The following is a 27,483-nucleotide window of genomic DNA, read 5'->3' on the forward strand; positions in this document are numbered from 1 at the left end:
GAATGCCTTTGGGGGAAGGCATGCACTGGGTGGTGGCAAAGGAAAGGAAAAGTAAAGTGGATGAGATAAGCAGTATTAATGTGGCTCTCTTGGGCAATGGCATTTCTTACCCTCAGAGTCTGGGGCTGACAGAAGGGAAGCAGTCAGGGAGAAACAAAAGAAGCAGCCTGGGGTAGATGAGGGGCAAAGAAGACAGAAGGTGTCCCCTGGCACAATCAGAGGGGGGTGGAGGGCTGAACATTAACCAGGTGCTCTCTTCTCATCAGCTCAGCTAGTGAATCAGTGCCAGCATCATCTTTGCCTGGGAACACATGGTCTGGTGGGAATGGCAAGGTTTGCTTACTTTAAAGGATCAAGATAAAAATGGCACAGTGGGCAAAGTGCAACTTTGGGCTCCCAGGCTGTGGCTGTTTTGTGCAATTTCTGCATACATTTGAGGTCACAGATTTTCTTTTGCATTTATTTCTGGATCAATATAATACCAGTTTTAAAACAATTCCCAGCCTGGGAGGACAACACTTTTGCATTCAGAAAAATGCATTATTGTATTCATTTGTGGTTCTGGCAGAAGCAAAACCCAGGGAATACCTTTGAAAACCAAGGATTTACCAGGAGGTGCAGACAGGACGATGTTCTAGAAGCCAGTCTCCCACTGATTTAGGAGTTTTACTCACATTAGCTCTGATCAAAGTCTTTGATGGCTGGCCCCAGAGATCTCTTGGGGCTGTAGATCTTGGGAGAGGAGGACAGAGATGACATATCACCTGCAGAGACAAATGTTAAGGGAAGCATAAAACCCAGCCTGACCATGGCATGCTGTGTCACCAGATGCCCCTGATGGAGGCCGAGGAACAGGAGGAAGACTCCAGCTCCCTCTCAAATGACAAATCGGAGAGTAACTCACATCACTACCTCTGCTATGTGCCCCTTGGGATTGCCTTTCTTGTGCTGGCTGGAGCTGCTGCAGCAACCTGGTATTTCCTAGGTAAAAATTCACATTTTTTCCCCCCTGCAGGAGGTGGATGAGGTGTAGTCAAAGCAATGCCCAGCCCAATGTTAGTGACTCTGAGTGATCTTTAGACACTCATACACAGGGGTAAACCCCACTCTCCTACATATCACCAAGGTATTCCAGTAGTATCTTCTGTTGGCAGACTACAGACCATGGCACCTGGAACCATCCATCCTGCAGTTTTACTGTGGCAGCCTCCAGGTCCTCAATCGCTGGTACTCCCCGGACCTTGGGCAGGTGGAGTCCAGAGCCTTTTGGGTGGAGTCAGCTAAGCTCCAGAACATGGTGAGAGCAGTTTCATGAACAGTCCCTGAGGCCTTTCAGTGAGTAGAATGAGGAAGGGGTCAGGTACCCCCATCCAAGGACAGACTTAGTGGGTCTATCCAGCAAGAGGGATGAAACTCCGGATTGGCCATAGGTCCTTTGCCACTGTAATATTGCACTATAGTTATCAGATGACATTTTCTTTTCAGCTGAAGGAACTGATTCGTGCCACAGAGCTGGGTCGATATTACAACTCGAGTACAGTGTATGCCTTTGGGTGAGTAGCATCCACAGCATATTCGCTTGTTCGTGTGTGAAAGCTTCCAGTCAATTGTACTCTGGTTTCACTGAAACCTGGCCATGACAAATTTCTGCAGTCCCCCCACACAAGCTCCAGGCTAGGCTGGACAGTCCAGATTCAGAATGGTTCCAGCATAACACAGCTGAGGATATTTTGATGTTCTAGTTCATCCCAGGCCATGATGAAAAGCCAAAACTGAGAAATTTTTCAGAGAGGCAAAAGTTCAAGAGAGGAAAAAAAATTCACTGGGAAGAGATGAAAAAAATTTTTGGCTTGGTGTTATCAGTAGAAACCAAGCAGCTGGAAATTAATTTGTCTAATCCAAGGAAGTAATTTTATGGCCTGATTCTAGGCACCAAAAGAGAGAGGTCAGAATGCACCATGGAAAAGGTATTCCAGCCAAGAAGCATGGACCATCTGGGAATAGGATAACAGTAGAATGGGACAGATGTGGGACTACAGCTTTACAGATCATAAAAATAGATCATAATAGCAGAAATAATTTCCAGACTAGTGGTCATTTGCTTCTGATTTTTTTTTCTATGCACCCCTAAATTTGTCCTTCACCTAAGAAAAATTCCAATTTTGATGTAATTCCATTTTCAACTGGGGAAAGAAAAGTCTCACTTGCAACTCTTCCTCTAGCCTTTTACTGAACAAAGGTTTGTTTCAACAACTCTTTGCCTTCCCCTACCCCTTTTTCTCAGACAGCTGGTTGAACAGAGCTTTCCCAGTCACAGTCTCCTGCAGCTTGAACCTGCCTAGCATTAATGGGTTGTATGAAGGTACTGAGTCATAAATCATCCACTTGTCACCATTTGTCACCACTGGGAGGTGGGACAGTGAAGTCTTGAGTGTTTCTTTTCAATCCCTGGTCAGTAGTATCCAAAGGTCATTTCTACCTGAAATGAGACTACTCATTAGACCAGTCCTGATTAATTATCGCATTAATTTGAGCTCATATGGTCATCACTAAAGCCAGATGGCATAAAAAGGCTCCCTCCCACGAAGCACTATGCATTGACTCAAACCATGGACATTGCAGCTCTCCTGCCCCACTCGGAGATGTTCCTCTGGATCACAGCAGCGAGATGGAACATCCACACAGATATGTCTGATTTGTGGAAAACAGTGTGGGGGGGTTAATCTCTGGGGTTTGTCTCTCCAGTTATTCTGGAGATGAAGAGAGAGAATATTTGACATGATATTTCCCTGTTAGGGAGGGGGCTCTGACCTTCTTCTTCTGGTTCACCCTCCAAATCCCTGAGAGTCAGCAGAAGGAAACAACTGCTGAGAAGGTAAACACAGTGCTCCATCAAGAGCTCTCCACCAGCTTCAACAGCTCAGGCAGCCTGTCCTATCAGAAGGAGTACAGGGTCAACCCAGATTCGCTGGTTCTCCTGGGTAAGTACCAGCTGCTCCCTTGTGGCCTGAGCAATCAGAAATGCTCCCAAGATTTGTAAGGTTAGGAGTCACTACTGAAGGGGACAGGGGAAACCTGAAGAAGAAATAGTAAGGATCAGAAATACAACTACATTTATTTCTTCCTGATAGAGAAAAAATTAGGTTTGATTTTTAAAAAAATCATTGTTCTTTGAAGGACTAAATATTATTGGAGATACAGCAGTAAAGATTATTGGAGATACAGCAGACCATGATCAGCTAGGTAATTTTTTTTCCACCCATCAGCTTTGGCTTCTCTGGAGCAAGATCTTAGACAGGTCATGACTTTGATCAGCTCAGCTTGAAAATAGCAAGCAATTAGGTTTCCTACTTTCCTTTGGGAGATTATTCCAGACAATTTGATAGAGAGAACAAAAGCAACACACCTGAGTCACCACTAAGACTTCTTCTGAGACAAAGTACTGTTGCCATTTCAGTACCTGACTGATTTTAAATCTGATGATTTTAAGGATTATTTATTGTTGCCCACAAAGAAGGTCCCAGCCTGTTTAAAAAGCCACCCATACAAAACTGCTCTAAAATAAGTGTTAGGAAAAGGACTAGGGATGTGTCTATGTTCAATGCATCCAAGTTCAAGGGAATTTATATTTGATCTTTATAATGAAGCTTAACTTCTCAGCCTGGTCTGATCCCTCTTACAGATTTCCAAATCTCCCAGGTTTTAAAATACATTATTTTTCTTCTCTCCTCTTGGGAGTCCTATTTCCAAGTTTCTTCTTCTCTTGAAATGTTACATCCCCGGGTTTTTTTCCCTCAGACGTGCTAACCTGCACTTTTCTAAGATGAAGCTTCTTTTATTATATCCCACCCATATTTTCTTTAACTTTTTCCTCTACATCCCAATTGTTTTGTGGGTCATTTTTTTGGTGTGTGTAAAGAAAATTGTATTTCCTCAAAATGACTTTCACTCCCTCATCCAGACCATCATTTTAAGATCTTATTCTGAAGCTGCATTAGCATCTCATGAAGACATCTCCTCCCGCAGTTACCATCAGTCCCTTCTACTTATGATTTGTTTCCAGCATACCAGACCTTATGTTCAGCCAATCTAAATGAACTTTCTTGACAGAGACATCATAGGGAAGTATGCTTCCAAGTGAGCCCATCTAGCATTTTCCCTTTATTTCCTCACTTCACAACGTAACTCATAAACAAATAAAAATGATGGCGCCATACTTTTAGCTATTCCCAGTTCCCTCTTACTCCCTTTGCATCTGTTTCACTGTTTTATTCATTTCATCAGACCACATTTCTTTCTATTTTGGACTTAACACACCAGTTACAGTTTCTCCAGCTCCTTCTGTTTTCCCTAGTCCTTTCCACCTTCCTCTTCGGTCAGAAGCACAGTCTAGCAACTGAGGCAAAAGCCAAAAACCTCTCATACTGCTGGTCCAGGGTGACCTCAAGCCAGTGACTTAACCTCTGGCTTCCTTTGCCCTGTAAAATTATAGTGAAAAAATAGCTAGCTAATAGCATGTCATTAGCACTTCATTGCTTTCTGACAGACTCATTTGCTGGCCTGTTTAGCTCTAAACATTCATTCTGCCTTGAGACGCAGAGTTGGAAACCATTGATAAGTGCAGGAACCTCTCCAACATCTCCAGTGATTTATTTTTATTAACAGCTACACTCACTCCAGGACACCAGCTTCCCCTTTCCCCAAAAGTCTTTCAGGGTATCCTTTTCCCTACAGGAACTCAGTTATATTGCCTTCAGATACAAGAATACTTACTATCAGCTCAGCACACACCCTTCCCTACAGCACATAAGCTTCTCTAGGAGCCTGCCTTATGCCTGCAGGATCCTCTTTTCCATAACATCTGTTTTTGCTATGACAAAACCGCTCATTTCTCCCCACAGAATTGCTTAGGAGCTACAAAAGACCAAAGCCCTGACCTAGGCAAGCCCCCAACAGCAATTCTTACACCCAACTGACCTCACAGTGTCTTTTATTTTGGCAATTATTCCCAGTAGCACCTGATCTTTGGCTGATTCCAGTTCAGCTGGGAGGCTGGAGGAAAGCCCAGCTCTCTAAAGTGTTGTCCTCCCTGTGACTCTGTTTTGCACAGATTTATAATCCTTGCTGGTGACTTTCTGTGCATCTCCCTTCTCCAAAGTTGGACTCTATAAGGATGTTGAGTAGCTCATCAACCAGTGATCATCAGAACAGACCTCCTTCTCCACCCTCAGTAACTCCTGTATTTTTCAATGAGGGTTCTTTAAACTGGGAGAGGAGATGGTGAAGGCTCTGGGAAGGGGGACTGTGCTTGTGGTGTGACTGCCAGAGGAGGGAAATTACTGCTGAAGCAATGCCTATCCCTCTTGGGAAGAGGTCCTGGAATAGCACACAAAAAATGGACAAGGCAAAAAGCAGAGAAGTCCATGGTGGGCTGGAAAGCATGAATTGGGGCTGTGGGATTTGGGGCAGAGGGCAGAGAGATGAGTTGTGGAAGGCATGGCTGAAACAGGTCCCCAAGAGCAGACAGAGGATGCCCCATGCCGAAGCTGTGAGTGAGCCAGTTACGTAGGAAGGAAGGGAGTCCTCACCTGCTGTGCTAGCATTCAGATCCAACCAGTTTATCTTTTGGTTTATCTTCCTTTATACATTTTCTTTCTAACAGAATCCAGTGTGAAAGACATAGCAGTGCTGAAATCCACTCTGGGTAGGCTACCTTTTCCTTTCCTTTTGAGTTCATGACTTTGTGGGAGGGATTTTCACAGGGGACAGAAAGCTTGTAGGCTTCCTGGAGCTGTAAAACTTGGGAAGGGAAGAAGAGAGTAGGAGCAAGGGAGCACTAGTGCTGCTGCTTGGCCAGATGCAAACTGCATGACTCAGCTGTATGGTGGATGGCTGACATGACATGGCATCCTGACAACACTGCCCCTGTAGGCGTCCACTAGGCAGACATATCAGCTACCAGGGGCAGTGCAGCCACCTTAGTCTTGTCCTGGTCCTAATGAGAACTATCAAGTAGCTTGGTGAGCTGGTACAATAGTGCTAATTTCAGGCCCCATGCAATGTTGCTGAACATGTGTGTGGGCGGGGGGGTGGCCATTTCCTGCGTGGCTCTGCATTGGATGTGCTGTCAGTCATTTAGGAGTCTGTTGCCTTAACAATGTTTGAAGATGCTTTAAGTAATTTTGGCCAGTGTTGTAAGTGCTGTGGCTGGCAGCTTGCATTAAATATGCTATTAGAAACTCACCTTAAACTGATATTTACTCAAAAATTCTGGTGTGAAGGTCTTCTGAAACCTGGAAATCACATGAGGGAGATGTAAAGCCAGGAAGAATATGGGGCTGAGAGAAGAAAAAGGTGAAAAAGAAAATAAAACCACTGAAAGAAAACTGTGCTGTGCTGATATTTAAAGCCTGAGGTAGTATTAGCTTACTCAAGGACAATTCTTACAGAGAGAAACTGTAGCAACAATATAAAAGGATCGGTGCCACCACAACATATGTAAAAGTAAATTGCAATCACTGGGATGAGTCAGCCTTACCCTAAAATGGGGTTCACACTGATGTCCCTAGCAATCTCATCTCTTAATTTCCCTTACAACCACCCCTAAGCCCCCCTTTGCCTCCATTTAGATCACCCAAGCATTTGAATCCCTCTATCTTTCCCTTTGATTCAGGTTGCTACAGGTACAGCTATGTCCAGGAGGATGATATCCTAAGGCTGGAGGGCCCTGACTACCTGGCCTCCAGTTGTCTTTGGCACCTCCGTGGCCCCAAGGGCTACATGATCAAGCTACGCCTGGAGTGGACTCTCCCTGATTGCAGGGACCGCCTGGCAATGTACGACACAGCTGGGCCCCTGGAGAAACACCTCATCACCTCGTAGGTAGCTCCTGAGCTGGGGGAACACGGTGGGGAAGCCAGGCAGGATGGTGTGACACACCACAGCAGGGGAAGGTGTTAGACTACATCAGAAGAAATTCTCTTTGATGCAGAACCTGCCTCTTGCTGATCAGCTGAAGTCACTGATGTGGGATATGTATCGCACAGGCAGCTGTGCAGCACGAGCTGTCTCGCTGTTGGCCCTTTGTTTGGTTCAGTTGTGCCTCACAGCCGGCATAGGCTGTGTATGGATAACACAGACCTCCATTGTCTCTCTCATTCTTCTCTTTCATTTGTTTATTGCTTGCTGCACTCTCATCTTTTTATCTCTTTCCCCTGAGGATCTATGGCTGCAGCCGGCAGGAGCCCATTGTGGAAATCCTTTCGTCTGGCCCTGTCATGTCCATTGTGTGGAAAAAAGCCATGTACAGCTACTTTGACCCCTTCATTCTCTCAGCACAGGCGGTGCCCCTCAAAGGTGAGGAAGGTTGGAGGAGGGCGGCTATAGGTATAGGAGAAGACAGGTCATCTCCAACAACATCACAGCTCCTAGAGGTCCTTCATCCCTACGAGGGGCAGAATTCACTCTGAATTGCAAGGGTAGAGGTGGTCAGTAAAAGGCAAGTTAGGTGTTGCTCCCTCACTTGTACTTACACACTAGCATGCTGCTCGAGCCTTTACAGCCCAGGTTCTGGCAGGCAGAGCCTGAGGGATCATGATACTTTAAAAGAAGGGTCTCATGTATGGACAGACCTGATGTGGCCTGGACATCACATCCACATGCACTCGCAGATAAATGTCAAATCTACATAAGACTCTAAGACAGCAATAGACATTATTATTACCCTTCTCTGGACAAGAGGAGGATGCTAAAAGTCTTGCTGGGTAGAAATGGCCACTTGAAGGGAGATGGCAGAACACCCCAATCACCTTTAGCATCAGTCACTTTTATCCTCTTCTCTAATGGGCTGGATACATGGCATCTCCACGCTGAGACTGAGCTGATAGATAGCAGGGCCTTCAATGTCTGTATTTACAGCTTGTGAAGTGAATATAACTCTGCGGGAGGGCCTGGAGCTGCAAGGGAAGATTGGCACCCCACATTACCCCAGTTACTACTCGCCCAACACGCAGTGCACCTGGCACATGATGGTAAGAGCCAGCTCCCAGAAGAGCATCCAACCCACCCCTGAAACCTGGGCAGCACTCCACACGTGGGGAATACAGCCATTTCTCTGAGTCAGACCATCATGAGAAGCAAGCAGTAGGTGACAGCCTGCCTAGCCTCCACATAAGGTGTGTTTCTGAAGGGTAAGGAGTCTAATATTACATACCAGCACAGAGATGCCACAGCTGAGGAGGAATCTGAAGTCTGGTTTCCAGGGGAGTTCTTCAAAGCAGAACCAGGGTGCTAGGAATTACCAGGTTTGACACCAGCAGCAGAGCCACCCTGGACTACGGCATGGCCCCGGTTTAGAGAGTGCTTCCTTCTGACCTGCAGTGTGGCCAGACACATCTGGTCTTCACATCTACCCTATTCATTTATGATTTATGGAGTGTGCTGCAACACTCGTGGGAGCCTTCTCTCCTCTGCTTTGGACACCCTTGTCTACAGGTCCCTTCCCTTGACTATGGAGTCACCCTCTGGTTTGACGCCTACGCACTCAGCAGACAGAAGCACGACCTGCCCTGTACCCAAGGCCAGTGGATAATTCAGAACAGAAGGTGTGTGTTGGGGTCCTGGTTTCTGTCTCTCACTTCCCACCTGGGATTAAACTCGTATTAAACCTCTACAGGTTCCCTGCTCGCTTCAGCCACCATACCTGACAAAGGCAAGCCTACACTCAGTGGCCACTGCTTCTGCTGGTGCCTCTTGCATTTCTGCTTTTTCGGTTTGTCTTGTTCACTGTCTCCCCAGTGAACACATTTCTTATGGATTTTCTTTGAGCTACCAGCCTGCTTTCTCTGTCTTGCTGTTTGCATCAGGCTTCTTAGTTTTCTCCAGTGTGTGTAACCTTGGTGTCCTCCCACATCTCCTGTGTTTGCAAATCTGCCTGTCACCGCCTCTGCAATATTATCTGTGTGTGCCATTGCCTTGCATCCACCTCCGTACAGATCTTTCCCTTAGCTCCATATCCTCCTTTTTTGACTGCAGCCACTCTGAGATAGATGGACCTACAGCTTTTGGGTTTCCTCCCACTTATTGCAAAATTGCCATTTTCCCTCCAAAACCTCCCCCAACCCATCTCATTAGTGTCTTCTCCACTGTTCCTCTGGATGTAACTTATTTTCCTTTGATGAGCATGATCAAGAAGCTGTGTTCCCCTGGCTTAGGATTTCTACTTTTTCTCTCCCCACCTTCAACTCTTAAACTGTCAGTGCCATAATCTCTACAACATGGTTTCTTCAGGAGGATGCCAAAGAAGAATCTTCTTACATTATAAGAACTGAGCTGCTTTGCATGGCCTGAATTCAGTGCTTGTCAGAAAGCGAGAAATGTCCAGAGATAGTGGGGTCACTCTGGACTCTCTGTCTCATGCATATTGAAGGCATTTTCCCTTCCTGGTTTTCCCCCAACACCAAATCTGTGTGGCCCTCTTCCCAACCCAGCCTCACCAAGCCCCCTTGCCCCACTCTGTTGTCTTCTCCTCCCTCCCTGTCCAAGCCATCCTGTCTGTGTTTGCTCCTCAGGTTGTGTGGGCTGCGGACCCTACAAGCCTACGCTGAGAGGATCCCAGTCTCATCTTCTGCTGACATCACCATCGCCTTTACTTCGCAGATCTCCTTAACTGGCCCTGGTGTACAGGCAGCTTACAGCCTGTACAACCAGTCTGACCGTGAGTTCAGGCTTCTCCCTGCTCCTTAGTGGGGTGGTGGGTACTAGCAGCCCCTGTGCACTTGGCTTGTGCTAGGAAAAACACAAGGCACATCCCGTGAGCCCTACACGCCATCCACTCTTCAGGAACATGCTCACAAGTCAGTGAGGCACGCGCCACTGGTCTCCCCAAAAGGAGAGGCATTTACGTGCAAAGCTGCTTCTGCACATGTGGCCCTGTCTCATGTTGCCAGAGCACCCATGTGACAAAACCCAAGGTCAGAGAGTTGTCTAAAATCTTACCCTCGTGCCAACATCATGGGCTGGCCTTGGGAATTCATTGAGAAATCATCTCTGCTTGAAACAATGTTTGTTTTGATTACGAGAGCTCTTAGAGCTTTTTCCTGCTCACCTTGGAATCCATGCAAACAAGAAACAAATAAAACTGCACACAAATATACATACACACATATACAAATGCTGTCCACAGTCTGTCTTTCCAAGGTTTCACCATCTCCCTCCTAAAGGGTGCCAGGAATGCATACCAGTCCCTGAAGACATGCAGCTGCCAATATGTGTCTAACACCAACCCTTTCAAGGTCCCAACCAAGTTTTAATAACAACTCCAAAGAGCCTATTTCAGCTTTCCCAGAGCATTCAGGAGACATGAAAGAGTACTAAACCAGAGATATGGTTTACCAGGCGGGTGGTTATCCTGGCTATTGCCCATTGGTACAATGCAGAACAGGGAAAGAGCCAGGTGCATAGCCTGGCTCCATTTGCCCTTGTTAAGAGCAGATGACGAGGCAGATTTTGGGGAGCACAGTGAGTGCTGCCAGCACACTGCAGCAGAACTTGTGTGGTCAGGAAAGTGTGCAACTCCGTGCTTCACTTTCAAGCCATGGTGTTCTGCTGCACAAGGTTTCCAGTTCCTGGGCACTAACCACTCTCTGCTGGTTTCACAGCCTGTCCTGGGGAGTTCCTGTGTTTGGTGAATGGCTTGTGCGTCCCAACCTGTGACGGGATCAAAGATTGCCCCAATGGGCTGGATGAGAGAAATTGTGGTGAGTGATTTCTTCTCCCTACTGGTCCTCGGTCTCAGCAAGACACAGCCTCTTGCTCCTCCAAAAGTAGGGAGAGTTGGGAAAGATTTGGTCAGCCTAGGCACAGCCTCATACCTCCCCCCAGGAACTTAAACCTCTGCATCCTTGAAAATCTCATCCCACTGCTGTCTGGCTTTAGCGTGCTCTGGATGGAGCAGCAATTCTTCTGGCTTCTGTGTGCAGCAGTCTTCCTGGGAGAACCCCCTAGTACCCATGAACCAAGAGCTCCAGGCAGCCTGAAAGAAGCCCCCTACCCAGGCTGTCCCCTACCTTGTCCTGCATTCCTCCCACCCAGGGTCTACTATCAACCTCAGCCCTGGCCTACAGTCCACTCTGCTGTCACACACTCAACATCCCCCTCCCAGTTCACACCTACCCAAGCCCACCAGCTGCCCTCTCTCTCTCCTTTCCCCCCGGGCCATTTGTGACATTTGATCTGTACAGATCCTCACTCACATATTGTGCCCCAGTCTGGGAGCATCAAAGTCCTTGATCAGCCCCAGACAGTTCTTCATCCCAACAGCAGTTAGTGCTGACACAAACACCATCCTTAGCATCCCAGCACTCCTGCAGAGCCCCATTTTTATAGGAATTGTGATTCAGGTTTAGACATGACACCTAATTCATCTATTCTCCTGTCTCTGGTGTAAGGGGGCAGCTCATCACGGTGTTGCCCCAACATCACTAACATTGTATCACTAACTTTTCATTAGTTGTCCCCTATGGTTGTTTTTTTGCAGACAAAGATCCCTGAGCTACTGGAGACAGTGGCCAACTCTGAAAGATTCAGAGGAAGGTGTAGGAAAAGTCTAAACAAAAAGGAAGGAGAAATCTTTCTCAAGGAAGTTTTAAGACAGTGCTAGAAATGTGAGAGCTCTCACAGGATCACCAAGGCTGGGGTTTGTATTGTCTGCAGTTTTGCTGACAGTGTTCTCTGTCCCATCATTCATCTGTCTGACATCAGGGTTTGTGTGCTTCCTTCATCTAGACATGTATGCATTTGCATCTTTATGAATATCTAATCCTTTCTTGAAGCCTGGTAGCTTCTTGGCCCCAGCGATATTGTGTCATTCAGTTCCACAGGTTGACACAGACCAAGACAGACAAAAAAAACTTTCTCGGTGTTTTCAAACATCCCTTCATATTTGAAAAACAAAAGAGAAATGTCATTATTTCCTTCCTTTCTTATACTGTTGCTTTTCTGGTTATTCACTCCATGTCTGTATGGAACAGTCCCTGTCTTTGAAATCAATGTTCAAGTTGCCTCAGACCTTCATGTGCCTTTAGTCATCTGGAATCCTCATGCTAATTAATAAAGAAATTACAGTCATTGCAGTAAGAAAATGCCCAGGAGGTACTGGCCCATCATGTTCTGTGTTGCACATAAATATGCACAAACACAGGACAAGTTCCTGCCATGGAAATGTGTGGTCAGAAGTCAAACTCTGTGATGGACAGGCATATCTCCATCCTGAGTGGCCATCAGAGCTCATGGACTCCATTGTTGTTCAGGACTCACCTGCAAGAGGAACCACTGGTCTGTATGAGATGGTGATCCATGAGCTGAGGGTGATAGCAAGGCAGAAGGAACAGTGACCTCACCTGAGGGTGATAGCAAGGCAGGAGGAACAGTGACCTCACCAGACAGGATGCAATCCTACAGAACCCTAAGAAGGCAAGCAGATCAGGTCTGGTGATGGTAACTGAGAAGTCCAGTGACCTCAAAGCAGGTATATAGTGCTGAGGCAGGTCTGAGGCCAAGAAAGAAAAGTTAAGTCAGCAACAACAAAGTGTAAGACAGGGTGCAGGCATACCTACAATGTAGGTCAGGCAAAAACTACACAGCTGCACTATACCAGAGCTGGTCTTAAGCACAGCTTATGAGGTGTGGGAAGAGTTTGTAGAGACTATTGGTGCACTGAGGACCCTGACCTCACACCTTGTCTTGTATGCCTAATTCGCATGTCCTTCCCTTCCATGCAGTGTGTCCTGCAAAGTTCCAGTGCCATGAAGACAGCACTTGCATCGAGTTCAGCAGGGTCTGCAATCAGCAGCTGGACTGTGTCAATGGGAGCGACGAGGAGCAGTGCAGTGAAGGTAGGGAGGGGACAGTGCTGGCATGAAAAATGCCTTCCCGTACATTTGAGCCAAGGCTGTTGGAAGCATAATTCTTTCATGTGACACAAGGACACCAGCTGGGAGTTAACTTGCCTGACCTGCTCACAATGTTTGTGAGCTGTTTGTTTGTTCAGGAAATTCCCTGTCATCATTTATGGAGTTCCCCCAAGCTCTCTGCTGGCTTTACTCCCCCACTTAAAGGACTTCAGGCTATGTCTACAACCAGCTGCTCTCCCTCAGCCTTGGCTCCCTTTCCTTTTTGCAGGGGTCCCCTGTGGTCCTTTCACCTACCGCTGTGAAGACGGGACCTGTCTGAAGAAACCCAACCCCCTGTGTGACACCACTGCAGACTGCAAGGACCTGTCTGATGAGAAGCACTGTGGTGAGGAAATGATCAGTTGCATGTCACTCAGGCAGGTTCAGGATGACATGCAGCTGAAGGTTGTCCCCTTTTTCCCCGCCACCCCAGAAGAAGTACCCACCCTCCCTTGTTTCACCACCTTCTCCCCACCTAGTCCCACAGCATCAGTGCTCCTGCTTCATCCTGAGGTGGCAGGGTCAGCAGCAACGAGCCAACTCTGTGCTGAACTCATCTCCTTCAGGCAGAGGCATCAGGCCAGATAGACGTCTCACAATTCAGGTTCAACCCACAGGCTTCCTGTTGGAGCCCTGTGTTGGCTTATGTGAAGTAATACCATCATACAAGGCTCCAGCCAGAAAAATCACCCATGTCTGCATGGCCACTGGCAGGGAGAGAATTTATGTTTTGATTTCTCTACTTGTTTTTTTCTGGAGCCTCGGTAGGCAGTGAAAGGGAATGACTGGGAGGGTTTCCTGACAGCACAGTCAGCGTGCTGCCCCAAAGGCATGCCCAGGCTGCAGCTGGAGATGGGGAGCACTGTGCAGGCATCAGCAGGGACGCACACTGGGAGGGAGTGCTCACTACACCTGTCTTGGGCAGTACATAAAGCATCTGCTGAATAGGTAAGGCAGGGGATTAGAGGTCAAACTCTTCAGTCAACTAAGTAGGAAACAAAGGGAAGGCACAGTATATCATGTTCCCTTCCTTCCTTGAAGTACCTGCCGTGTCTCCTTCTCAGACTGTGGGATGCAAGCCCCTCTCAGCAGGATTGTGGGTGGTCTGAATTCTGTGGAAGGGGAATGGCCATGGCAGGCCAGTCTACAAGTTCGGGGCCACCACATTTGTGGGGGAACACTCATTGCTGATCGCTGGGTGGTCTCAGCTGCGCACTGCTTCCAGGATGAGAGGTAAACGGAGATGGGAGGGTTCTGGATAGAAAGATTTGCATTGCTTGCCATGTGATGCATAATTGGAGGCTCTTCTGACTGGTGAAAATGTTGTGGGGCAGCTGCATCCTTCATCTGGCACCCCTGCCATGCTTCTCCATGGCTTGGAACAGGAGAAAGGGGTATGGATACATGCACTATTATTTAGGTGTGCGTGCAGGGAAAAAGGAGCAATGTTGGGATTCACAGAACAGCTTTGAGGCAATTTTAGCAGAAAATGCTTCACAGCTCCACCTTTCCTTTGGCTCTGGCATGTATCCATGCTGTCATGGCTCCAGCCATGGAGATGTCAGCAGGTGCTAGATGGGGTGAGATAGCATTACCAGCAGAGCATGCTGTGTTTGTCCTATGCTTCTCTGCTGCATCCTGCAGGCTGGCTTCCCCCTCCATATGGACCGTTTACTTGGGCAAATACTTTCAAAATGCCACCAGCCATACAGAGGTGTCCTTCAAGGTGATCCGCCTCTTCCTCCACCCTTATTATGAAGAGGACAGCCATGATTACGATGTGGCACTGCTCCAGCTGGACCATCCTGTGATCATCTCACCTTTAATCCAGCCTATCTGCTTGCCTGCTCCTTCTCACTTCTTTGAGCCTGGCCTTCACTGCTGGATCACTGGCTGGGGGGCCCTCAAGGAAGGCGGTAGGTTGAAGGTCTTTGTTGGTGGATTACTGTAGCAGTGCCAAGGCAGAAACATAGGTTCAGATGTGCGGTTGGCAGAACAGGCTTCTGTTCATCCCAAACGCCCTTTAGTCCTTTTAATTTTGGGTAACAAATCAAAGTTACCTGTTGAGTGCCCTGAAACCTCATTTAGAGAGGCAGGTTTGAGAGTCTGGTAATCTATATGGGGAAAGCATGTGTTTCTTCATTCCAAGACTAGAATAGTCCTTCAGGTCAGCTTAGTGCCTTCACCCGCTCACACACTTGCTCCTGCTGCTTCCTGAATGGAAACACTCAGGAGACTATACAGAGCTGGACACTCCTGGTTTGCATACTTAGGCAGAAAAGCTTAACATCCATTTCAATGAGAAACAAACTCAGGACTCTTGAGAACCTAGAGGTTTCCCCAAACCAGAATCCCCCTTATCCCAAAAGCTGAAGTGCCTACAACATATTTCTGTAAGGAAAGGCTTGAAAGGGAATTTTGCTCCTTCCATGAAGATGAAGTGCTCTACTGAAGGTCAGAGATTGTGGTGCCAGTGGAGAGCAGAACAGAAATTACAATGGCAGGTTTCAGCATGCAGCGAGGTAGGCATAGGCTGGGGGATCGTGGTAAACAGTGGGAAGTTCCACCATAACTCACCTGCACTGCTTTTGGTGCTCCACCTTTCAGGGCACATCAGCAATATTCTGCAGAAGGTGGACGTGCAGCTCATCCAGCAGAACATCTGCAGTGAGGCCTATCACTACATGATTACTCCCAGGATGTTGTGTGCTGGGTACTACAAGGGCAAGAAAGATGCCTGCCAGGTGACAGAGGAGTTGTGGGATCAGGGTTGACTGCCAGAGGTGGGGTGTGTCCCTAGTCTCGCAGATGCAATCCACGGCCTGTAATGAGGGCTAAAAGACCATAGAATGTCCCTTCCCCAACACTTCTTCTGATCTAAGTGGCCAACAACGGCTCTCAGGGCTACTTCTTCCCTTAGACAGTATCCAAATAGAGTTAAACATACCCTTTTCTCATTTCAGCCCACTCTCCACTCTTAACCTCCCACTTTCAAGTCAGGTGTCTACATTAGTCTCTTACAGCCTCTTTAGCACCTGTCACACACAGTAACCTGTCTGTTCCTTCATTACTATCAGTCTCCAGGAATTCTTCTCTCCCATCCCTCCCAGTATCCAGTTAAATTCCACCAGCTTCCTTGCTTGCCACATATTTGGAAATGCCATATGGAGCAGAAGGAAACAGTAGAGCAATCAGCTTCTTGGGATGTGACTAAGGGGGAGGAATTTGCATGATGAAGGAATGAATGTGTTAGGTGTTTGCACTGGAGACTGTTTTTGACATCTGCCTAAGGTACAAGGAATGTTGCAGATGTCCCAGGCATGAGCTGAGGGGATAAAAGAATCTGCACATAGAGGGACTCAAAGACAGTGTAATCACGCAGCAGGAGAAGCTGGTGGATCACCATCACCCCATTTTACTTTTCCTTTCTCTAGGGTGATTCTGGAGGTCCGCTGGCCTGCAAAGAACCCAGTGGCAGATGGTTTCTGGCTGGTTTGGTCAGCTGGGGAATGGGATGTGCACGTCCAAATCACTATGGAGTATACACCAGGATCACTCAAGTGCTGGGCTGGATAAACCAAACCATGAGCTGAGGAAAGTGCATCTCTATCTTCTCCCCATCACACCTACACTCACATGGCACATTTCTGATCTTGCTCACTTGCCTCTCAGAGAGTGTGGGATGTAGTCAGACCAGGATGCTCTTCTGAATAGGGCAAGAGAAGGCTGCCGTAGGGATTGTAGATAAAAGCAGGCAGACCTTCTTCCCTATCAGTGCCTCACAGGGAGCATCCCAAGGGGTTTTTAGGCCATCCATCCAAAAGAGGGGGGAAGGGAAAGGGGGGAGGAGGAGTTGGGGGCAATGACATGACACACAGCAATAGTCCCAAGTTGATGGTTCCTGAGAAGAGGAATAAGAGGGTTCATGAACTTTCCATGAACCATGTGATTCAGCCACAGTCTTATGCTGGAACATTTGCTGAAAGAAAATGTGACTGATGTAGTTAGAGATTCCAGTAACTGTGAAATCAATCTGCCTCCCTCTTCCTTCCTGCTGCTTATCCTTCATCCCCCTTCCCCTCCCATCACTCCTCCTCTTCCATCTCCCTAATTGCTTCTTTTCTTAGCTGGCGTGTGCTGTTCAGTGTGCTGTTCAGCTCAGCCAGGCAACTCTTCACGTCTCACTGACTCCCAGGCACGAGTCCAGCATTGCACCCCCAAGCACGTGTCCTGCCTTCCTGCTGGAGCAGCACCCAGCCTCCACTGCTGTACTTCCCTCAGTAAAAACACTAGAGCAGCCTCCCATTCCCTTCCCTCAGCCCTCCTAAATACCTTCAACATAAGGATGTCTCAACTGCTTCCATCTCCTATCTCAGGTAATGCAGGAAGTGAAGGAGAAGGCTTCAGGGCACAGTGCTTGAACTGCAACTGCTATGGGTTTGGGTTTTTTACTAAAGATACACGTATGTGTGTGTGTGTATATGGATATATACACAATGGACTGCTCTCTGGAATTAGAAATAAAATTAATCTGACGATTTTTTTGGCTCTAGTTTGCCTCACTTTGTTAAAACCTATCTTGGGGTTTGTATGTTTTTGACCAAGCTCCAGTCCTGGCACTGGCAACTGGCAAAAGTTTCCACACCCCTGCCCACTCCCTCACCCCAGGTGTCCCTAGCACAGTGGGGTCAATCCTTTAGCTAGACAGGTGGTCCTCACTTATTGTTATGATTTAGGGGTGCAGATACCAATAAGCAAAGCTGCTCTGTAGCCTAACTGCCTGCAGTGGGGATGAAGCACAGATGCAGAGGGAAGTACCTCCAGCCCCCAGAAGACAGGCACAGCACAAGCAGCTTCTGGTGGCTCCAGATGATGAATCCAAACTCCTTTTCTCCAGCTCCCACCCCCTTCTATCAGCAACGAATTCTTGGCACTTGAAATGAGAGGTAGCAAGGAGGAACAGATTGTGAATTTTATTCAGGAGTCTTCAGACACAGCAGTGAAGCAAATGCCCCGCTCCCCAAAACAGGGATCTCCTGGTGCTGGTTGACACAACATCAGGTACCTGGGCAGCACACCTGCCTCCTCCTCACCCTGCTGACACAGGGCTGCTCTGAGGGATAGGGAGGGAGGCACCAAGGAGCAATGCAGGTGGCCCAGAAAAGGACTGTGGCTGTGCATTTGCCCTCTGGCCACAAGCCCAGACCAACTGCCTGCAACAGCAAAAGGGCAAGGACTGGTCCTTCTGCAGTTGCCACCACCTCGGGTTCCCATTCGCATTCAGGGTGCTCAGGAAGGGACCGCAGGCTGCAGTGGCTGATTGCTTATGTCCCCACCAGGGGCCACTGTGACATTAAGGAAAGCCAGATTGCCAGGCATAGGAGGGGGCCGTGGGCTCCAGCTCCTACAGCAGCCCAGAGGCTCCATGAAGCATCTGCCCTCCTCCAGGGCTGGAGGCTCAGGCCTCTGAGGTGAGTTTGTAAAAAAAACATGACTGCATGTGAAGAGTGAAGGGGGCTGGAGGGCATCACTGTGGGGCAAGGGGCTGCCATACACTGCAGTACAAAAATAAAGATATAAACAAGAAATGAAAAGGCTGGAGTGTTGAGCTCACATCCTCAGATCTCTGGCTTGTAACAGCTATAGGAGGAGAGAGAAAGAGAAATAAAATCAACGGTAGGGAAAAGAGCAACTGAGCATGGAGAGGAGAGTGAGAAACAGAAAAAGGGAAATGACAGAGGAAATGAGAACAGAAGAAAAAGAAAAGAAATGTGGAGTGAGGGTGGAAAAAAAGAGCAAAAGGAAGCAAAAGTCCATGTGATACACTGACTTTTAAAATAATAACACACAGGTCCCACAACCATGGACAAGAAGGCTCTCAAAGAGAGGGAGAGAGAAATGTCAGACAGCTAACGAGTGCCCAGCACCAGGGCAGATGGAGAGTGGCACTGAGCACCTTCAGTTTAACTAGAGCCCCACAGATTTCCAGTATGGAAAGGAAATCCCTTTCTAAAGGTTTCCATGCCCTGTCCCACTCATGTCAGCCAGACAGCCTTCCTAAGCAGGAGGCAGAGCATAGAAGCTCATTCTGCATGCAGCTGTGAGAACATCTGGAGTGGGAACTGGTCATTTCTGCTCTGCCTTCACCACCCTTTCCCACTGCGCTCACACCCTGACAGGGCCAGTGGGGGAAAAGCCCAGGGAAATGGGAGCAGGGAGGGAAAAATAACAAGCTGCCTTCTGCAAAATGCTGGCAGGCAAAAGAGCTGCGGACGGCAGCCTGGAGGAGTGATCTGGCATGCGTGTCACGCAGACACGTGGCAAAATTCCCCCCCTTCCCCGAACCACCCCTGCCTGCTTTGCATTCATTTCCACCCCTTTCCCAGCTGCACTCTCCTTTCTGCTGCCAGAGCCTCTGGTCCAGAGCCATAGGATCTGCTCGGCAAGTAAAAGCACGCATAGGATGAGAACAGGTAGAGCCACCTTAGGGATGAGTCAACCTCCCTCCCTCCTTCCCCTCCCCATGCTCTACGAACCAGGGCCATACCCACAAGAGGGAAGTGAGTCACTCATGCAGAGCTCGGGCTGGCAGGAGCTGGGAGTGCAGACAGGTAACATACCTGCAGAGGAGGAAAAGTGAGGAGCAGAGAGAGACAGGGCCCTGGGCAGAGACCACTCTGAGCCCTGGGGGACAAAGAGAGCAGAGGGAAGGATGCTGGAGGCTGGAGGCTGGCGAGTGGGGCAATGTGGGAGGTAGATGACAGTGCTGGGATGGACACGGAGGGGAGCAGAAGGGAGGGTCCGCAGGAAGAGAGTTTAGCGCAATCCCGAATAGATGGACAGTCTGCAAATAAAAATAAAACCGTAGATAAATCAAACAGTTTAAAATACAAAGCAGCAGCCATGGTAACAGGTCTCCCCTCTCAGCTTTATCTCCAGAGAGACTCTAGCTCCTGGAGAGGACAGTCCCCACACCCCACACCTGCTCTAGTCCTTCCCTGCTGCTAGCTGTGAGCTCTCACCAGAAAGGTGGACGGGTCTATGCCTGGGGGGGATATTTTTATCATTTTCCTCAAGGATTTGCTGCACCTTTCTCCTCTGCTTCTCCTTCTGCCTCTGCCTCTGCCTCCTCCTCCACCTCCTGCTCTTCCTCCTCCAGGTCCTCCTCTGTGCTCTGTGGCCCAGCATGCAGGACAAAAGGAAGAAAGAGTGGAGATACTTGCAAGATGACCCATGGCAGTTCTTTCTGACACACAAGGGAATAAAGCAATTGTCATGACACTGGAATAAAAAGGGACATTTCCCCATGGCCAAGACAATTCTGGGTCAGGGAGCAGAGAGACTTTTTTTCCTCTGGAACATCACATCAGGGGTATCTAACCCACTTAAAAGTGCTGTGACCCCACTGCCAAACAACTGTCATCAGTTGCTAGTGTTCCTTCCTCTATCCTAGATGTCTGCAGGATGTCATGCACTGCCACACATTTCTGTCCCTCCCTCAAAAGGGGAGCAGGAGATATTGGCCCCTTAGGCTAAGACTCAGAAAAAGGAAAGAGAATGCCGCAAAACCTTCAGGGAAACAATGCCCTAAAGGCAGTGACACACACAGCATGGGCATGAGGAGGCATGAGGGGGATGTTAGAGTAGCATGAGAAGTGCCAGGGTCACTTGCTAAAGCCATTTGCCACACACAGCCAGATACTACCTCTCCAACACACACACTCCTCCTTTTGGGGAACGGGTGTAATGCCATGGTGCTGAACACCAGGACAGGCCCCTGTATTTCACCACTGAGGTTTCCCATGGTCACAGGCAAGAGAGGAGAGAGAGAGGGAGCAAACAAGAGTGAAGAATCTCATAGGCAAGGGGAGCAGGGCCATAGCAAAGTTGATCTCACCTTGGCTTTTTGGCTGGGCTCAGAGCTTAGGCCACTGGGGGAGTTGTACAACTCTTTGGAGACCACACACAAGAACTCTGTCTGATCCTCATTCCCATAATTATAGGACGAGCCAATGTTCACAAGCTAAAAAAGATGAGAGCAAGAATCACAAGCACATGTTCCTGCAAACATCTGGGGAGCAAGGCAGAAAGTCCACCATGCAGCATGGAGTCCAGTCCATACCCACAGTGGAAAGTCCTTATAACTAAGCTGAGGAGACAGCATAGAGAACCAGAAGTTAGCCAGGATGCAAAACAGTTTGGCCTCACACAGTATCCTCTAAACCTCTACAAAAAGGGCAAGAGAGAGGCAGTGTGATGGCTCAGTCAATGACTTACCCAATATTCTCAGAGATGTAAGGAGTCTTACCTGGGGACTGTATGATATCCATGATCTTTTCCCAAAAGGCAACTCCTTCCCACCCTGCTCCACCTTATCCATACCTGTTCAAAGCGCCATCCATCTGACATAGTGGAAACCATCTGAGTGAGCTCTTCTTCCTGGCACTGTAGCACACGGTAGACATGCTTAGGAGGCACCTGACAGCAAAATTGCAGAGCATGTTGACAATGGTCAGATGCTAAAGGCTGTTGCCCTCCTGTAGAATGAAGTGGTAGTATCCCTCCTGGACAGACCAGTCCTCTCCCTGGGTCCCAGGCGAAAGGAGAGTGGAAACCACAACCCAGCTTTCTACTCTGCTGTCATGAGGAGCAAGAACAACTCTTCTGGAAAGGAGGGGCTGAGCAGAGTGCTTCTTGCATTGTCCTCAGAAGATACTGGACTCTTTTGATGGAAAGTTTGCACTTGTCATTACAAAATCAGTTTTGCAAATGCTAGAAATGCTGATGGGGGTTTGCAACACTAAGTGACTATATTGCTTGAAGCTTACAACCTGAGGCAGACATGATGAAAAGTGAGATAGCAGCCAATGCTCCTTCAAAGACAGATTTTCAAAGGTTACTAGTCAAGACAAGGTGTGATTTTGCCACAGGATTTATTCCTGGTGACTCACTGTCTGCATTTAACTCTTTCACAGACATCTCTTCACCTGTTCCCTTCAGGTTTCTCTACAGGTATCTCCATGCTCTTCACTGTGATTACACTCCCAAGACTCCCCACACCAGAGCCCTCCTCTTCATGAAAACCTTTGCTCTCCTCACATTCTTCTATATTCCACAGCAATCAGCTTCCTTTTCCAAACACTAGAGGAGCTGATTTAGTTTCAGGGCCTACATCCAGCATTACTTCTGGGGATGCAAAACAAGCCTGTAACTTGTTTATTGTAATTAAGCTGGTGGTAGCTTGTCCCATGCAAGATTTTGATGTGTAGGGACCAGCACATAATCTCTAATTAGTTGCTCCTTTCCATTCCTTGCTGCTTCTCCCAAGTCTGCTCTCCCTCTAGACTCATCTCTCCCTTTCTACATTCCCTGCTTTGCCCACCCCACTGTACCTTGCCATACCTGAGTGACTGTGTAGTCCTTCTCCTCCATTCGATCCTTGATTATTCGGATCAAAGGACCAATGTTATAGAACTCAGCTTCTTCTAAGATCCCTGAGAAAGAAAGACAAAGGGATCATAAAGACAGAAAGTTAACCGTCCATTTCCATTTTTTTTGACTTGCAAAAGATCAATTCTGAGCTTCCCAAGGTCCATAGGGAGAAATTACACAGTAGCCTCACTTTTTAAGAGGTTTCCACTGCTTGAAATTCTTACTGCAGAGAATTGAACCTTGGCTCTCTTCATCATGTTTCTAATGCTCATCCCAATTTCCTTATGCTGCCTGCTACTACAGAAACAGGCACTGCCAGTGAAGGCTTGTGCTGAGGACTGCTAAAATCTTTCCCAGATAACTGGACAAGGAGAACAAATGTAGGCTCCAGCCTCTCTCAATGACAAGTCATCAAAAGATCCTGGGAAAGGCTAGCTTACCTCCTGGGACACTTGGAGTTACAGCCTGTGACTTCAGATGATCTTTGGCTCTCTTCCCTGTGCTTCACCTCAAAGCAGGTAAAGAAGAAGTGTTTTGGTTTTTTTCTCTATGGTGTCTGCATCCATCACCTCTCCTGAGGCTCACCTATCGGCTAACAGGCCTCCAGGAAAAGGGAGGTGGTTCCCAGAGGGTCAGGGAGGAAAAGGTGGCTAGGAGCCAACATTCACATGTCCCCAGGACAGTACACAGATAATGCAGGTGGGGAGATTGATCCTTCACTACCTGACACACTAAGACCTCTTTTGAGTCCCCCATTCAGCACTGAATTGTCTAATGGGTTAGTTTTATGCCAGCTTGTCTGCAGCAGGAACAAAAGGCAATGCTAAGCTATGAACTGGACTCCTGTTTATGTTTTAGATTTGATATTAAAACCTGTGGATGAACTCTGTCTGATGTCAGATTTACAAGAAATGTCAAGTAAGAAATATCTCAGAATTGTGCTTATTACAATCCTGTACCATTACTTAGACATACTTTTGGAATTATAACTGATAAGACGATTCTGAAAAAAACTTTCCTTGCTTTAGGTAAAAATGTGTAAGAGAGGCAAGAAGACTAATGAACATGCAGAAATTGTGCTTGGCAAGGGCTAGACAGCACAGCCTGTCTTTGGAATTGGGTCCTTATTAGACTCTGGCATCCAAAAAATAACAAGGCATTGGGGACTGCTGGCTGGTAACACTGTGATGTTACCGAGTTATCCTATTGGACCCACTGTCAACCTCAAATGAGGGATTGCTTTGTCTGGCTTGCTTAAATGGAACTGCTGCAGTCCACAACTCATCAGAGCACAAGCAGCATAATTGCATATCACTGATTAATGATGGTCTTTATTACAGTTAGTAGAAGAGATGAGATTGGTTTTGTTTGGTCTTTTGGGTTTTCACTCCTAATTAGAAAACTTAGTCATTAACAGAAAACTCAGTCACAGAACCTGGTAAAAGTGGATCTGGAACACGTGAAAAATGGTTTATTGAGACTCTGAGATATTGCCTACTTATATCGTGGTGACATCTCTGCTGGACAAACAGTCATGAAGTCACAACACTTGCAGGATGCCTTCCTCACCCACTCCCCTCTAGTAAAGGAGACATAAGTATGCTTCCCAAGAGCTGCAGGAACAGCTCTGAAATCCTCCCACGTGAATCTCCAAAAGGAGAACAAGAGACAACAGAGCTGACAAGTCCTGTTGTGTCCTGGCTACAGCAACAATGTTAAGCATGAGGTTTCTGAGCTCTAAGACTCACCCTCTTCAGCCATATCTTTATCCAGGACCAGCTTCCCATGACGGAGGAAATTCAGGATGGGTCCAAAGTAAGTGGGGTCCCGGTCTATTAGGTATGCACCAGTCTCATCCTAGCAGCAGAGATAAACCACGAGGAGAAAATACCCAAGAGAAATTTGTAACCAACCCTCGAATGCCCTAGACTATAAGAAAATACAAACCTAAGCAAAAATGTCCACTATTTCTAAGATTCCTTGGAAACCATAGGCCTCTGAGAGTCCCTAGCCAAGTCAGCCCAGCTTGGATTTTAACTCCTGTATTGATCTGCTCAGCATGCCCACTTCAGCAGGGATCAACCCAGTTGAAAAAGCCCAAAGAATAGGCATCAGTCTCCTTGTGCAACTGTGCATACAGGCCTGGCGTGAGAGAGCAGAGATCCCCTAGCAGGGGACGAGGCTGAGTCAGGCAGACACATCTGGGAGGTAGTCCCAGGATGTGGGGTGACAGAGAGGCAGGGGAGCAGGAATGGAGGGGAGATGGCCTCTCTTTTCCCCAGCTCCGGAAGACAGGTGTCAGGCTACAACACAGCAAGGTGAGATCTAGCAAGAGGAGATCTTCCCTTGGAAAAAGAGCAGGCATTCCTCAATCAGTTGCTCCTGCAGCTGTCGGGGTCTGGCTCCATCCCTGCATCCCTCCAGCCCTCCCCATGCTCGGTGGGGCACGGTGCGGGAGGCAACCCAGCTGCCTTACCCGGTCCGATTGCAGCTCCTCGCCCTGGCACAAGCGACAGAGGAAAGATTTCTGCTCCCGACAAAGAGTCTGTCTGGTGGTGAGGAAGACGGTGCCCCCCACATTAAGCCTCACCCACTTGGCCTGGGTGCCAGCGGGTGGCGGGATGTCCCAGGTGCAGCGTAGCCCCACGGCGCCCTGCATCTCCTCCCTGCCCTCCATCCTCATCCTCACCCCCACCTCCCCCACGGCGTGCAGGGACTGCCGCAGGTGCTGCCTATCGGAGAATGCCGGGATCTGTAGTTTATCTGCCTCTCCCTCCGCAGCAGCCGTGTTTCTTGGGGGACAGGATCTTCCCTGTGACCACCAAGGGAATCCTGAGAGGAGGAAGGATGCTCGGTGGTGGAGGATATCACTGCGGCTATTAGGGGTGGGCAAAACCACAACTCCACAACGCTGACACTTCCTGGGTTTTCCCCTGTTCCCGTTTTCACAAGCCAAAGGCAGGCCAGCACTCCGGAGGTGCAGAGTGTTATGCAAAAATCGTCGGCATTTATTTCCATAGACATCCTCTCTGGCTCATTATAAGGTTCTGGGAAATGTAGTTTCGCGGGGGGGGGGGGGGGTGCACAAAAGGGTGACGGGAACTGTAGTTTTCCCAGCTCGCTGTTCCTGCAATGAGGATGCTGTAACGAGGAGGGCTGCACTGCACTACCTGACCCCGGCTCTGCTGCTGGTACTCTGTCTGCTTCCAGTCCTTGGTCTTGTCTGCAAGCTTCCCCGGAGATAGGAAGAAAAACCTGCTCCCTGGCAGTCAGCAGATTAAGCTCCTCAGCTTTGTGCTTCACAGCATTCCTTCAGGAGATCCATTACCCCAGGCTCACAGCTCGGTGCTGCATCAGTTGCCATGCTTTCTTGCAGCAAAATATGCAGTGGCCTTCTTGCTAACATATGTAGGGACACTTCTGGGAACTGTATCCTTGATCTGCATGAAATGCTGGCACGGGTCAGGATTAATTTTTCTTCCAGCTCAAAAGTCACCGATTCAGCAAACTTCCCCCACTGTGCTGCTCTGCCAGCACAAACCATGCCAGGTAGAGACCCCCCTGCATCCTTCTCCTGTGCTCCTGCCACCTCTTTGTCTGGGCAACAGAGAGCTCAGATTTTAACTTAGCTCTGTGTGGAGTTTTACCTCTGCCCCAGGCACATATCACCCGCTGAGGCCGATGAGCCAATCCCATGGTGTGGAATTTAGCCCTGCCTCTGTCACTCGCTCCCGCCAGGCCAAACCTGGCGCTCAGCAGCCTGTGCCCCATGGGACTCTGTTCAAACGCATTCCTGGGCACGGACACAACCTGAACAAGCTCTCTCTCCAGCAGCTCTGCTTTTCCCACTCCCATCTAAGCACAGTCATGCTTGCCAGCAGCTTGAGCACACTAAGAATGGAAAGGAAAGGCCAGTGTTTCACCTCTATGTGGCCCAAAACCTTCCTTCACCTAAGTAACTTCCTGGCTCTTCTTTGCCAGGCAATGCAGCACTGCAGAAACGCCATGGTGCCTCGCAGACACTTTATTGTTCTTGTATCTAGAACTTCGTGTCTTTTGGGGAGGGATTATTGAGGGAAGAGGCTGTGTAAAGAGAAACATTATGTTTTACTCTTACATTCCTTTTCTTCTTGCCCTTCCCTCCTCTTTTACTTGCAAATTACTGCCTTTTATTACTACGGTATATGAAGGCAGTGCCACCCTTCCCCTAAATCATCCAGGGTTTCCTTCACAAAGACTGCGTGTGTACTTTGCTCCTTCTGTGAAGGAGTGCAAAGAGGAGATAGTATAACATGGAAAAGGTTTGAAGATTGCTGACCTTTAGCTAATTTAAGCACAGGAACAATTCAGCTGCTCCAGGGTGTAAATTCAAATAATTTTTAACTTGCACTAGAGTGACGTATAGCAGAGAGAGGATGAAAAAATATTTTTGCCTACCTATATGGGGCAGACTCTGGCCAAAATTCGTGCCCAGACCTTGGGCCAGTCTCCACTGAGCAATTATGTGCATCAAAGATTCTCAGATTAACATTGACCTGAGCTGAAACATCACACAGTGCAACACAGCTCTGGGCTGTCAGACTGCTGCTCTCCTAATTCTGGCTCCAAGTCAAACCTTGGCAAATTGGAGACCTCTGCCCTGGTGTGTAAGGAATGCAGTCTGTACTGGCTGCAACTCCAACACAGAATTAGGGTGAGGTCTGTGGCTCTCCGATATGAATGCAGCAGTTGGGTAGCAGCCTACAGCCCCTTATCTCCCCCTCCAAGAAATCTGCCCTGCCTTAATTTTTTTCCCTCTTTTACCAACGGTTCACCCTCCTCTTTTCCTCCTCCCACAGCCCCTCTTGCTCCTTTTTGGGTCCATCTTTTGCTCTCAACACCTTTTGTCCAGCCTCTCCCACGACAATGCTGCTCATGAGTCCAGGATGGTCTGTATTCAGGGCACAATTTCTTCCATCAAAACCAGCCTTCACCTGTGGTTGACACCTCAAGTCTTGCTTACTCCAGGGCCATGGGTTGAGCAGTTAAGTGGTGAATTTAAAGAGGTATATTGTGAATAAGGAAAGATGTTAATGAACACTACTTCCAATACCGAACCCTC

The 27,483-nt window shown here is 48.1% G+C and overlaps 2 protein-coding genes across 8 annotated transcripts in view; one reads left to right on the forward strand and one right to left on the reverse strand.

Moving 5' to 3' along the window:
- The window catches only part of TMPRSS6 (transmembrane serine protease 6), a 30,275-nt gene extending 12,790 nt beyond the window's left edge, over positions 1–17,485 (forward strand). The window contains exons 2-18 of one of the 3 annotated variants that reach the window (XM_027680295.1): positions 827–985; positions 1,155–1,297; positions 1,486–1,553; positions 2,797–2,981; positions 5,663–5,704; positions 6,674–6,878; positions 7,220–7,356; positions 7,918–8,030; positions 8,494–8,603; positions 9,570–9,715; positions 10,659–10,757; positions 12,780–12,893; positions 13,180–13,296; positions 14,015–14,183; positions 14,595–14,866; positions 15,558–15,694; positions 16,385–17,485. In XM_027680295.1, the coding sequence (XP_027536096.1) occupies positions 829–985; positions 1,155–1,297; positions 1,486–1,553; positions 2,797–2,981; positions 5,663–5,704; positions 6,674–6,878; positions 7,220–7,356; positions 7,918–8,030; positions 8,494–8,603; positions 9,570–9,715; positions 10,659–10,757; positions 12,780–12,893; positions 13,180–13,296; positions 14,015–14,183; positions 14,595–14,866; positions 15,558–15,694; positions 16,385–16,543 (2,373 nt within the window). In that variant the 5' untranslated portion in view covers positions 827–828 and the 3' untranslated portion in view covers positions 16,544–17,485. The remainder of the gene's footprint in view (positions 1–826; positions 986–1,154; positions 1,298–1,485; positions 1,554–2,796; positions 2,982–5,662; positions 5,705–6,673; positions 6,879–7,219; positions 7,357–7,917; positions 8,031–8,493; positions 8,604–9,569; positions 9,716–10,658; positions 10,758–12,779; positions 12,894–13,179; positions 13,297–14,014; positions 14,184–14,594; positions 14,867–15,557; positions 15,695–16,384) is intronic. The other 2 variants (XM_027680297.1, XM_027680296.1) reach the window with 2 other exon arrangements.
- Positions 17,486–17,903: 418 nt separating this feature from the next.
- KCTD17 (potassium channel tetramerization domain containing 17) lies at positions 17,904–25,820 on the reverse strand. Of its 5 annotated transcripts, none has more exons than XM_027680308.1 (8): positions 24,859–25,820; positions 24,131–24,239; positions 22,353–22,444; positions 21,333–21,428; positions 20,848–20,973; positions 20,040–20,124; positions 19,498–19,794; positions 17,904–18,590 (listed from the first exon to the last, which is right to left on the reverse strand). In XM_027680308.1, the coding sequence occupies exons 1-7, from the start codon at positions 25,063–25,065 to the stop codon at positions 19,520–19,522; spliced, it is 990 nt and encodes a 329-aa protein (XP_027536109.1). In that variant the 5' UTR covers positions 25,066–25,820; the 3' UTR covers positions 17,904–18,590; positions 19,498–19,519. The 5 variants fall into 5 exon arrangements, 4 of the variants coding, with proteins under 4 accessions (XP_027536109.1, XP_027536110.1, XP_027536111.1 ...); XM_027680309.1 differs by having other exon boundaries at positions 19,571–19,794; positions 24,859–25,819; XM_027680310.1 differs by lacking the exon at positions 20,040–20,124 and having other exon boundaries at positions 24,859–25,815.
- Between the last annotated feature and the right edge of the window lie 1,663 nt (positions 25,821–27,483).

This window comes from Neopelma chrysocephalum, unplaced genomic scaffold (assembly GCF_003984885.1).
Source record: "Neopelma chrysocephalum unplaced genomic scaffold, ASM398488v2 Primary Assembly neopelma1_59, whole genome shotgun sequence".
NCBI classification, from domain to species: Eukaryota; Metazoa; Chordata; class Aves; order Passeriformes; family Pipridae; genus Neopelma; species Neopelma chrysocephalum.